Raw genomic sequence first — 12,754 nt, 5'->3', positions numbered from 1 at the left:
ATCTGTGGGTATCCTTCTCCCATGTTACACCATGCTTGCACCATTTGTGGAGTTCTGTTTCTGGAAAAGGTCCTATTAAATCTCCTACATTCATGTGCCATGTTAATTTGTTTGAAAATTCACTTCACAGAGAAGCATGATTAATTTAAACATTAATCTTCTTTTGCAGGATCCCTGTTTTTGTGCACTGTTAGAATACAGTTTAATGAATCGAGTTTATGTAGGTTGTGACCTGCCATCAGAGCTGGAAAGCCTGCAGAAGTGAGTGTCGGGTCATCACTTCAACCTTCCCAGGTATGGATCAGTTTACAGTATCTTTGAAGCTAGTATCACTGGAAAGATTGATTAAATACAATAACCTGTGATATCATAGGATTTGATTTTGCATTCTTACGTTATGTTTACAGTACTTAACAATATTTTCTCTGACCCCATAAGAGTCCAAGCATTAAATATTAAATAAGAGCTGTTGTTGACTTTAGTATTTCATGTGTCCCCAAATGATCGTTATGTATGTGATGACCATAAGGACTGGGGGGTAGAGGAGTGCAGGGGAAATGTTTAAGGTTACTGTAATTAAAGAAATTTGCTTGAAGAAGTATTTAAACGTGTCCCTCCTAGTAACACATAATATATTGTTAAATGGGCATTATCTATAGATGAAACCCCCCTTTTTTCTTTTCTTATCAAAATTGTTGTTCATGGAAAGGTAAGCAAAATTTTTATCTTGCTCCCTTTGACAGGAGTGACTAGTTTTTCAGTGTTGAAGATTCATTCAGCCCTCATCTGTTTTGAAACTAAGAACAGAAATTTGCTCCTGAGCAAATCCTGCACCTTTTGTCCTCAGGGAAAGGCACATGTTCTGAAATGGTTAGAAGTTTCTCCGAACAAGAGTTGTTAGGTTTTTTTAAAATACTTTTTTAAGAAGTGAAAAAAAGCTTTAACAGTATAAAACAGTAGCAGCAACTCATTTGGTTTTCTGTTTAAAATGTATATGACTTTATGCTTCTGCATAGAACAGTATGCCTGAATCCTTGAAGCTTCAGAAGAAAAATATTGATGGACTCTTACATTAGCTTTTCCTTATTCTGTATTTTTTTTTCAGCTTCTAAGTTTTCTCAGACTTTTGTAGTACTTGCTAAAACTGGGCCATTCCGTGAACATGTATATGTCTGTAATTTTGTTACGGGAGTGTTACAGTAATATGCCCCCGATGCGAACTGGAATGATACATGAGTACCTCCACTTGACTGAGGTTGAGTATGTTAAGCCAAGCATGCTTAAAAGCCCTACTTCCAGTTTTTAAGGCCACCTTATATACAGCAGAGATAATACAGGATTTTCTTGGGTTTCCACTGCAGTCCAGCGGTCTGCTGTGGTGTACGTCAGAACAATGCCTCAAAAGGTGGGTTAAAAAAAAATAATGTTTTGTGTTTCTACAAATACACTGCAGAATAAAGTGTCTTCTTTTATTTTGACAAAAATAACTGATGGGTTAGCACTATTCCTGCTGTCAGCTTCATTGGGCACTGTGCAGAGTTTTTTCTCTTTTTCTTGTCCTCTCCCTGGTGATTAAGTCTTGCTACACAACACTTTAGGAACAGTAGGACAACTAGCCACTGTGTTTAGGAACTGCCAGTACAACCAGATGGCTTTCTGTAACAGACAGAAGTATTTTGGATAGGACTGTAGTCTACAGAGAAACAAATGGCGGGGAAAAAAAGATAGCAAGCTTTTTTTATGCTTGTTTACAGTCCACTCACATCCATTCCTGGCATGCACTGTACTTCTTCCCCCTGCAATGCACACTGTGTAGATAGTGCAACTTACAAGATGGAAAATGTGGTAAACAATCAAAGCCCGAGGTACATTGTACTGTGGCACGGCGTGGAGAACCCAGCATTGCCTCTCACCCAGACTACGCTGTGTGAGCGTATCCAGCCTGAGTCACCGCTGTATTTGAGCAGCACTCTAGACTACTCAGCCTGGCCTCTTTGGCATGGTATTATGCTGCTTAAATGGCTTTCACTCATGATGGGCCAGAATAGATGGTTTGTGTTGTTGCAGTAGATGCTGAAAATACCAGCATCGATGATGCCATGCCAATATTCTACACCAAACTCAGGAAGCTGTTTAACTAAGAATCCACCCTAGTCATTGCTTATTGAATGACCTCCTGCTTCAGGGTGGTGTTATGTCACACCCCATCTCACAGACCACTGTTTAGACCTACCACTGCTGAGACATACTGCCGACCTTGCTCTTTGCCAGTGTGCTCGTGCTCTCTTCAGAGAACAGTGAAGAGATCGTAATGCAGATGGATGATGCTTACTTTATTGCAAGATAAAATCTAGAACTTCTGGTTAGTATTTCTATGACCTCTGCAGAGCAAAGTAGCAGAGGACTGATTATACTGTGATATATAGAAGATTAACTTGTAGCTATTAACTGTAATAGCTTGCATGTTGACATCAGTTTCTATGAACATAAACGAATTGATTTCTTTTTGAACATTGTGTCTTTATTACTCAGCAAAAGTCAAATGATAGATGCCTGTTATCATACATGGTGTTTATTCTTCTAGAAGAGTTCCTAGTTTAAAGGGCAAGTACACGTTTTTAAGGGAAGGAAAAAAGGGTCGTTTGCCAGTGGAGAAACGCATCTACTCTTTTTACTGATAACTATTCTTACTGTAACTCGTATTGTCCACAGCTAAAACATGGAAACCTTTTCCACAAGTTTCTAAGAATAGCCTCTGAGAGTCTTAAAAAGTGCTTTCAGAGAAGTGCTTATGCCTCCCTGAGATGGCTGCACAGAGCAAGCTTGCTCTGTCTTTATGTGGAAGAATGGGGAGAAGGGGGATTTCTGTTCCTGCTTCTACTGTTATGCATTTACAACTACTTTTTTTTCTGACCCTTTCACCTCACCTTGTGTGCTGCCGCTTATTAATGACTGAGCAGCTGTACTGTGTGATGTAAACCAACTTTGTCTTCCCCCTCTCTTGCAATGTTTCTCATCTCTTTCTGCCTACCCAGCTGCTGCTAAAAACCTTGTTTGAAGTGAGACCTACCCAGCAGAATTGTATGGGATTTAACAGCGTTTGCAGCTTTAGAACAATTTCTTCTGGCAGCTTGATGTGCAGGCAGAGCTGGGTGTTCCAGAGGTGTTAGCTTCAATATTCTAGTCATCTCTTTCGTGAAAACATATGGCCTGATGAGCTGGAACAAGGAAGAGGGGGGAGAAAACAGTTTTGAGTTTTTGCTATTGGTTAAAATCATCTTCTATTTTTACTGTGGCAAAAATTCACATAAACTTATTTTGGGATATGTGAAAAAAGAGGATCAGCCGCTGCATGCAGAAGTAGCAACGACAGAGTCAGTTTAGAGTCAGTCTCATTCTTTCAGAGACAGTTGAACTAAGTCTTACTTTGCATGAAACCATGTTCCACTCACTCAGTTCTGTTTACAGGAACAGTCTTTTCCCAAAACAGAAAAAAACCAACTCTGTCGTGGCTGTTTCTGACGTACTAACCCCGCACCTTACTAAGAAATTACAAAAGCCAAACCAAGGGCTTCCGCCACTTGTCAGAGGTACGTCAAGTCAGAGAACACAGGAACGCCGTTACAAATGTCTCCCTTTCCCTGCTCCTCTCCAAATGCTGTATTAGATGTTGTGGGCTTAAGAAAAGCAAGAGACTGGGAAAGAGGTAGTCTGTAAAGCAGGCAGTTCCCGAGCCATTTAACGTAAGGAGTTAACAGTTGAAATTTATGAAATAGCTTTGAGGATGAGTCAAGCCATTGGAAAACCCCGGAGGTTTCCTTGCCAGAATCAAAGCATGTAGGACTCCACTGCACACTGACAGGTTCTCGTTGTTTTCCCAGTAAGTTTCAAACTGTAGCGAAGGACTGAGAAGTAGGTTCCACATTGTAGCGGTCTCAGCCTTACCGGGGTCCCAACCGCTGAATTCTGTGCCGTGGCAGCGAGAGCTCCCTCAGCGGATGGTCTTTGCTCTTTGAAAGAAGTACCTTAACTTGTACTTAACCTAGCTGCATTCCGGTCACAGGTAAAAGGAAACAGAATGCACTTTTAATAGTATTTTAGAATATGAAGGTGCTATCAGATTGGCAACCCCTCATATTGTTTATTATAGTCTTCCACTCACTCTTTTTAACCTTCTTAAGTTTCCTTTAAATTGCTGTTGTTCATCTGTCCACGCTGGTGCGGTGTAGGTCCGGCCACACTAAATCACTGATTGATGCAGGAGTTGCTGGGCAGGTATTTTTTACTTTTCCCTTTGTTATTTCTGCTAGCTCCAGAATTTTTCATAACAGCTGTTTAACTGTGCTTTATCTAACAAAAGTCGCGTCCCTACCAACTGCACAGCAACATTCTGAAGATCGAACTGAGGGCCTCTGACATGAGCCTGATCGTTCAAGTCACACCAGCTCAGTAGTCCAAGACTCGTGCGTGCTGGATGCTGCTCAGCGCCACGCTGGTCGGGCTTCACAGCCAGGCTGTGTGTGGGTTTCCAGATAATGGGGGGTGGGAGCCCTGTTAATTCTTTTTGTCCTTCCTCCTCCTGCAAACGAGTCAGCCTACACCTGAAGGGAAAAAAAATGGAGGCTGTTAGTTGCAACCTGTATTCAACACGCTGTGTGATTGTGGTTTTTTCCATACGGCCCATTATCCCAGTAAGGGTGTCGGATAATCGGGTCAAAAAATAGAATTCAGAGAAATAGAACAGCACCTGCTATTTACTGCCTTCCGCAGCCTTGATTTCACAATGTTGTGAAAGCTTAATGGACTTTTCTCCTTTAAATGAAATAGCTTCGAGGTGTCAAGGAGTATTGTGCTGCACATTTTGGAGTTCATTTTGGAGAATAATGAGTATTCTAAAGCTTAATAAGAAACAGACTCTTTTAAAAAGCAATACTGGTTTTTTGCAACCAGCAAAAGAGAACATCAGCATTCATTCACAGATTCAGTAACAATTCATTTGTCTCAGTTTTACCAGGCTTGTTAAAATTTACGTACTCTGATTATTTAAGCAATTGGTGCTTCTCCCCCCTGCCCCAGTAGTAATGGAAAGGAAAATGCAACATGCCTCTAAACTGTGGGGAAGGGTGTTCTTCCAGCACATGGTGAAGAGTGGGAGTGTAAAATAATCCTTTTAAACTCCTTAAATTTCCTTACAGCTTTAAGTGTTCTTATGTCTCAGTATCTCTCTAAAGATATTTCAGTACCAGCTGCTTGAAAATTGCCCACAAGAGCAAAAGGAAATGCTTCCGCTGCGGTGTCTCACAGAGGTACAGTAAGTGCAGAGGCGAGGTGCTGTAGAAGGACAGAAGGCAAACTGCAGGCTGTGGAACGAAGAACTCTATGTAAATAGAGGACAAAGTGTTGCTGAAATGTTAAATTTGGAAAGGCTTGGAATTTGTCCAAAAGGCACAAATGAATAGTTCTAGTCTAGAGGTAATGGTTCTTCTAAGGAATACTGATGTCAAGGAAGAAAAAATTAGGAGCCAGAAGAGACTGTAGGTAATGAAAGAATAAGTTAACAAAGAGGAAATGGGGAAACAGTTTTTGGTTTCAAAAAACCCCGTACACACACACAAAAACAAACAAACAGAAACCCCCAGAAGAATTAGTCACTTTTCTAACCTTTACATGTTTCTCTTCAATGGTCTTCGTGTAGGACTTCTCTCCCTCTTGCCTAACTGGAAGGTGCAGATGATGTGGAAAGCCAGAACTGAACAGAAGGTTCCCTCTGCCATCTGATGCGTACACCGCTGGCAGCGTAAATGCCTGCGCGTTGTGTTTTGTCTAGATTGCCTAGGCTGCCTCTCCAGCTGATGGAGAGAAATGGCTCTGGAAGGTGGTTTACTTCATCCTAAAACATGTCTAGAGTATGTGAATGAATCCCTGAAGGAGCCCGTCTCCTTTGACTGACTGGAGAGGGAGCCTAGAAACCGAGACAAGCTAAGTTCAGGTAACTGGAGCTAGGCGAGAGGAAACCTGCCCTAGCTGCCTGCATCATCTTCTCCTAGAAGCAAAGGAAGCAGCTTCTCTCCCATAAGCTAATGAAAAGCAGTGTAGCTGAGCGGGGATATGACAGTGTTTGGGAAAATGACACACTGGAATTTCAAATTTTTTTTCCCCTTTCTGAGGAAGTAGAGTTCGCTGATGTAGGGATAAACTCGTTTACATCTGTGGAATACAGTAGCACGAAATGAAGTGCTTCGGTGATCCCTAACTACTGAAAAGCTGTGTTAGAAGCTGTGTTAGAACAATTCTGAGTCAGGATGGCAGAGCCCAGTACGTCTAGATGTGAGGGAGCGTGTTAACGTGGTGCTACGTGCAGCTGATACCAAAGACGTCTCAATAACAGTGATCACATAGAGAATAAAATAAGGCCTATTTAAGTACAGCCTTACTAGGTTTGTGAATAAATTTAAATTTACAAAAGCCTGGTGCCAAGGACCTTGGTTGATAAATGGGGAGAGCCATTCTTTGTCAGCACTCCTCAAACAACAGCACCTGCACTGCAAGTCCAAGAGACTTGCATGAATTATCTTCGATCACTTTAAAATGAATGAACAGTTAAAAGTGTTTGTGATGCAAAATAAACGTGGGAGTTCAGCAGCTGTTCAAATACCCATCCTTCCTAATGAGAAATAACACTTCCATGTAGACAAGTCCTGGACAGAACTTGGGTCTTTTTCATTTGCTTTTGGTACACTTTAGTACGATGGAATTCAGTTACCGTTTTTGAGGAAAACACAGCCACTTTTCTTTTTACGGTTTGGAGAATGCACAATGTAAAAGGTAAGAGTATGTAAATACTGTGGTTCATGGTTTATGCCTTGTAGTTCTTTCAGCTGGGAAAAAAAGTGCAAACTATCAAAATCTCAAGGGAAGGTGAAAAATAGAAAAAATTCAGAGTAGGAAAGATAGCAGAGATGAATAATGGAAATTAATAATAGAGAAGTATTTCTGCATGCGTCCTCCTTAAGGAGAGGTGTCCGACAGGAGCCTTGCATCTGCGCGTGGGTGTCTGACGGTGCAGCTGACGCTGAGCTGGCTGGTGGCGGAGGGAGCCGGGCGGGCAGTGCTCTGGGGCTCCTCCGTTCTTCCATAAAACCACACAGGTGACAAGGGGCGGGGGGTGGGTGTTCCATAAAAGACATCCTGTGTATCAGTCTTTAACATGCTTGGACACATCTTTAGTGGCCTACAGTAAAGCTAGGGTCCCAAAAACTCTGCTTCAATAAAAGTTGGGGTATTTGGGTGCTGCTTTTGTGAACTGAAGGATCTACCTTAATGTGCCTTTTACTACAGCAATGCTTAGCAGAAGTGTGTGTTTTCATAAGAGATCCAAGTATTCCCAATAATATGTCTGAAAAGCAACAAAATGTGTCTCTGTGAATACGGGGAAGATGAGCCTGGTCACTGTCACCCTGGTAAGTGACAGCTATCACAGTATTTGAGCGTGTTCAGAGGGGCCATGGCAACCAGAAGCACAGCCCTACTAGCGGAAGGGGCAAACGGGAAGCGGGGTTGTCCCGAATAGCGAGACTTTTTAAGCAACCACATGGACCGTGTTGACCATAAGAGAAAAATGTCCTCCAGAGGAAAAGCCCTAATGCTGCAACCTTTGTTGTTTCGGTTGGCCCTCCCCAGCAGGGTGGCTTTGGGGCGAGGTGGGCATCCCCAGGGTGCGGGGGTGGCGGGGCCGCAGCCCACAGCACCGCCTGGCAGAGCGGCAGCTGCCTTAGCGAGGTGCGCCAGGCCACCTGCGGTAGGGCAGAGCAGCGCCTGTGCGGATCCCCGGCAGCAGCAGGGGCGGAGGGGAGAAGCACAAAAATATGCACTTTGTCAGCTCTTGGCAATTTGCTGAAAACATTTTTTGGGAAGTTGAAGGCCTTGTGGTGGTTTCCATTCTGTTGCTAACAGCCGTGCCCTGGGGCAATGAAGAGGACAAGATAGCGAGGACTGAAGGGTAGTGAAAATTTCCCTTTTGGCTTCCCTTAAATGAATGAGCAAACAGCACAGATGGGATAAGTGAGGCAGAAGAAGAAAAGCAGCGTAAACATTCCCTGTAGAGCGCCTAAAACGAAGACATTCTTTGTGGGCAGCAGGACAGCAACCAAAAGGCATTTTCACCTCTACGTTTCTCTTTTGGAGAGAGCTCTCTGAAGGCTGGTCAGGTCTTGCTGCAGAAAAGGACAGTGACAGTAACCATCAGCCCCGTAACCCTCCAGATGTGTATTTCCGTCCTTGAAATAGCGTGCTGGTTCTCATGGGCGCCCTACCTCTGCCACCGGCCCGGCAGGTGCTGGCGTGGGCAGAGCCAGCCACGGTCAGCGCGCGCTGCACTGCCGTCGCGCCGTGAGTGAGGCAATTCATGTGGCCTGTCCGGATTCCCATGGTCTGGAGGTTGTGCTGGAGTTGCCTGGCTTAAAACTCAATGTTTGTCAGATGTGGCGATTTTTAACTTCAGACCCAAGGAACTGCTAATAATAGGCTAGTAAATAGCCTGCAATTAACTTTCTTAGGCTGTTTGTTAATTTTACTTAGCCCACCACCCAGTTTTAAAAGCAACCTGTTTGTTGGTCTTCAGTCAGATTTCTTCATCCACTCTCTTACTATCAAGCTTTTATTTTGTGTTGTACTAGGTACCGCTGACGAGGTAATAAGTCATCCCAGATACGTTCCAGGGGAATGTTACCGTCTCATTTGCACTGAAAATGGTGGCTGTGATATTACCCCTTTGTGCTTCAGCATGCCCTGAAATAGTCTTAAAACTAACTGTGTGCTATGAGCCTACGTGGCCTTTATGGTAGCGCCCTGTACATGAACCTCGTCTGTGTGGGTCGTTGCTACCACCACAGAAAAATCTAGCAAGAGAAAATTTAAAGAACAGATTTTTTTGAAAGCGACTGATTGCAGAAGTACACATGGAAAGAAACGTTACAAACAAAGCAGAATTAATTTTTACATAGTTTATTATTAGTAGAAATAAAAATAAATTAATTATAGGCAGATTAATGCTGTCATTTATAAATTGCTATGTAATCTTTATCCAGATTAAACTGCAGATCTGCCTGGGATTGAAGTTAACAAGATTTGGTCTGGACTCAAAAGCCAATCTTTATTGTCCTCCTACTTGCTTGTAGAGATATCCTGAAATAAGTTAACACTGTTTCCTCAGCATGAGAAGAAGCATTAACAGTTCAAGACAGCTTTCCCTTCTGGTTTTCACTCTTACATACCAGTGTTCGCACCACTCCATGTACAGCCAGGCAGGAGCAGAGTGCTGCCTTCGGTCATAACGTACTAAAGGAGGACTGACTCTTAATGAGCAAGAATCAGCTTTGCAGACACCGTACCTGAAGATACGGTAGTGCCCAGTCTGGTGACAGAGGTTTGAACTGCACGTTCATTTGGTTTCAAACAAGTTCCTTTCATACACGATGCTTCACACATTTTAAGAGTAAATTACTCGAAGAACCACTGGAAATCAACTCTTACCTCACATACGTACATTTTAAAAAACCTTTTGAAAACAATTAAGTCCTTTAAAAGTACATTCCTTTCTTTTCTTCTGTTAGTCCTGAGTGCATCAAGCTCATCGTTGTTTCCTACAAAATGTTTGAGATCCTGGAGCAACTGTGTTCCAAAAATGTCTATTTTAGCAATTCCTTGTGCTCCTACTGTAAAAGTAATTTGCCATTTCCAGGTTTTTATAATGGGAGTTTTTGTATTGGGCTCGTGGCTGGAAGCCTGTAGCAACCTTATAATGCACAGCCAGAGGTAGCAGGTATCTGTATTCAGACAAAATTCCAAATAAAATTTGCCTCAGCACCCTTTGGCTCAATGACAGAACAACTCCAAGGATTATCTGATCTAATCTGAAGATAGGGCCTAGACACAGTGAAGTAAATTCACTCCTGTGAGCAATGGCATTGAAATTCAGGCTTTTTCCTAGACAGTGCTGAGCACTCTGTGCCCAAGGAATAACATAATTTAAGCTTGTGAGTAACCTCATGGACTCCTCAGACTTTTTGAACATGCTTTGAGAAGCAAAGGGAAATTGTAGATCTATTTATTTCAAGAGTTTCTGTATTTTTTTTCCTCCACATCTCCTTTCTGTGCAGTAGGTTAGGGCTGTATGCAGAAAAGCCTCACGTGTTTGAGGAAGACGTTGATTCAGTGTCCCAGGTGTCTGAATGTAAATGTAGATGAGCAATCGGATGTTGAAAGTGTGAACAAGCCCACAACGTCCATGCAGTCAGACCTGTGGGGCTGTCAGTTTACTTAACTCATTTTAAAGATTTGGAACTGCAGAACTGGTCGAGAACATGAGAAGCAGTATCATCCCAGTTTCCAGTTACATGTTATCCCAAACATTGACTCATAAAAAATACCTGTGTACTGCTTGCATCTGGAAGGTCAAGTTCTTACTGAGCATTTTTTGATGCTTTGAAAAACAACTGATTTCTGTAGTGCAGATAGGGGCTCTGTATAAGGACGTCATCCACTCCCAAAGGAAGGAATCCCTTTAAAAGCACAGGAGATAATATAATTAAAAACCAAAAATAATCCAGGAGGTGCATTGTCTTTACATCGGTGTGTATTTGCAGATATTGGGGCTGAAACGCTTTTAATTATGACTTTCCGTCAAGTATTCGCCAAATCTCTCTTCCCTTTTAACAGAACATTACAGATTTAATGTGAATTTTTGAACAGCTGCCTGCGTATTTTGAGGTAGATGTATGCAGTGTAGTAACCCATCAACACCTGAGCAGTTCCATTAGCACAGACAGAATGAGGCGGGTACCTCAGCAATTATTCCACCTCACCGACATCATCTGCGTCAGCAGTGCCTCGGGAGGTACACGCCTCCCTCTCCCTAGCAAAGTAAGAAATTACCCCATGCCCTCTGCGGTGCCTCAGACTGATCAAATCTACCGCATTTAAAGAAACTGCATAGCCTGATTTAACTCCCGCTGCCAGCAGTTTCGTGCCATGTATTTTAGACTTGGATAGAATTACTCCTCCTTTCCATCGGGTGATGCAGAGCAAGGTTTCCACAGGCACCTTGTTTCTTTCTTCAAGTAACAGGTTTTTGCAGGTTTAATCAGGGTAACTGTTAAAGATTGTTGCCACTATGACATCCTTTAATAATTTTTTCCAGTTTTATTTCTTTTACTAATCAAAAAAGGGTAATTATCTTACATTCAGATAAGAAAATACAGTATGATCTAATATTGCAAAGACTAATTTTCCTTTTGTGGCTTTAGGACCATGATGAACAACTACAGCCCACAGATACGAAGCTGAATGCCCAAAAGGCAGCATCAGATTTTCTGCAGATATTACCTGTCTTGCTTGACTTGACTGGTTTTTACTTGACTTTTTCTTCTAATATGAATGTGTCATTATATACTAATTTAATTCTGCTCCAGCAGAAGCTTTGTTGAATAACCTAGGACTATAAGCTTTTTCCATCAAGTACCTATGCTGTTGTTATTGTCATATATCTAGCAGCTTGCGAATCAGCATGAAAGTTGTTCATATGCTGTAATTTTCTGTATCAAAAAGTTAACAAGTACATATTTAATATCATAAACTTCTTCAAAAATTCTAGTGCCTCAAGGAATTATTTCAGAGTTTATCAACCAAATTTGTAATTTTGTCCAAATGTATTTGATACAAGTTGCTCCAGATGTGGATTTCTGGCTTCCTGGCGTAACACCTGCTCTCTTTGGCCTCTCAGCAAAATCCGTCAGTTGTAGGAAGCTATGGAGACATCACAGCACTGTGCAGAGCTGGAAAGCCTGCGGTTCCTGCTAGCTGGAAGTATGACGTGATCTGACGTTAGCGGCGTTGGGAAGCAGCCACAGCCGTTCCACAGCCTTCACACTGGGCAGTGCCTGCCCCTGCCTTGGGGGCTGGCGTTGGTTACGCCACTGAGTACAGCCTGTGCTCTACCGTTTCTCCTCAGGGCAGACTGCGTGGCTGGTAGTTCCCCATGTCATGCCACTCACCTGTTTTAATTATGGGTAAAATGGTAGGTTTTTTCCAAACTAAAGAGAACTTCTTCAGGGTTCAAACAGTTGTTTAAGTTCAAAATTATTCAGATAATCTTTTAATTAACTCCTTAATAAACTGTCTGCAGATTACCTGGTTCCCTTAATGTGCTGGGGCTTTTTCATTACTAATTTTTTTTAACAAGCTCTAGTAGATAATGATGAAACATCAAGTGTCTCCCCCTTTCTGAGATATATTAATTTTATCTTCCTGCTACTTTCCAAAGAAAATGCTAATTTAGTGTAACTCCATTTTCTGCATCATGACTGACAGCTTTACCCTCCCTGCCCACTATCTGATCTGTTCGGCTGTTAGGATTTCATCTGTTCCAAGTTTATATAAGGAACTTCGCTGGTTGTTTTTATCCCCGCAAGCAAAAAGGGGTTGATCAATAACTTTAGCTTATAGCTTTAGGCATACTCTAACTTTACAGTATCCCCTAACAGTATATTATCTACCCTGACAGTAGGGGCTGATGCCAAAATCAGTATTTTATAAGATAAGTTCAGTATAATGGGAAATGATTCAACCATTGATACTCTCTATTCAGAGGTAGGTAGCTCGGTACAGTCAATACTGGAGACCTCCCCATTATTACACCTGGATTACAGCTGCGCCCAGCGAGAGCTCGGCTAGACACGAGCCCGCTTGCACAAAACGA

General features: G+C 42.3%; 1 protein-coding gene across 1 annotated transcript in view; it reads left to right on the top strand.

The window, feature by feature from the left end:
* The window catches only part of MOV10L1 (Mov10 like RNA helicase 1), a 37,653-nt gene extending 35,966 nt beyond the window's left edge, over nucleotides 1-1,687 (top strand). The window contains exons 26-27 of the mRNA XM_075084636.1: nucleotides 170-294; nucleotides 744-1,687. Of these exons, the coding sequence (XP_074940737.1) occupies nucleotides 170-265 (96 nt within the window). The 3' untranslated portion in view covers nucleotides 266-294; nucleotides 744-1,687. The remainder of the gene's footprint in view (nucleotides 1-169; nucleotides 295-743) is intronic.
* Nucleotides 1,688-12,754: the final 11,067 nt, after the last annotated feature.

This window comes from Phalacrocorax aristotelis, chromosome 1 (genome assembly GCF_949628215.1).
Source record: "Phalacrocorax aristotelis chromosome 1, bGulAri2.1, whole genome shotgun sequence".
In the NCBI taxonomy this organism is placed as follows: domain Eukaryota; kingdom Metazoa; phylum Chordata; class Aves; order Suliformes; family Phalacrocoracidae; genus Phalacrocorax; species Phalacrocorax aristotelis.
Note: the sequence above shows the minus strand (reverse complement) of the source record. Positions and strands in the feature narration are given on the sequence as shown.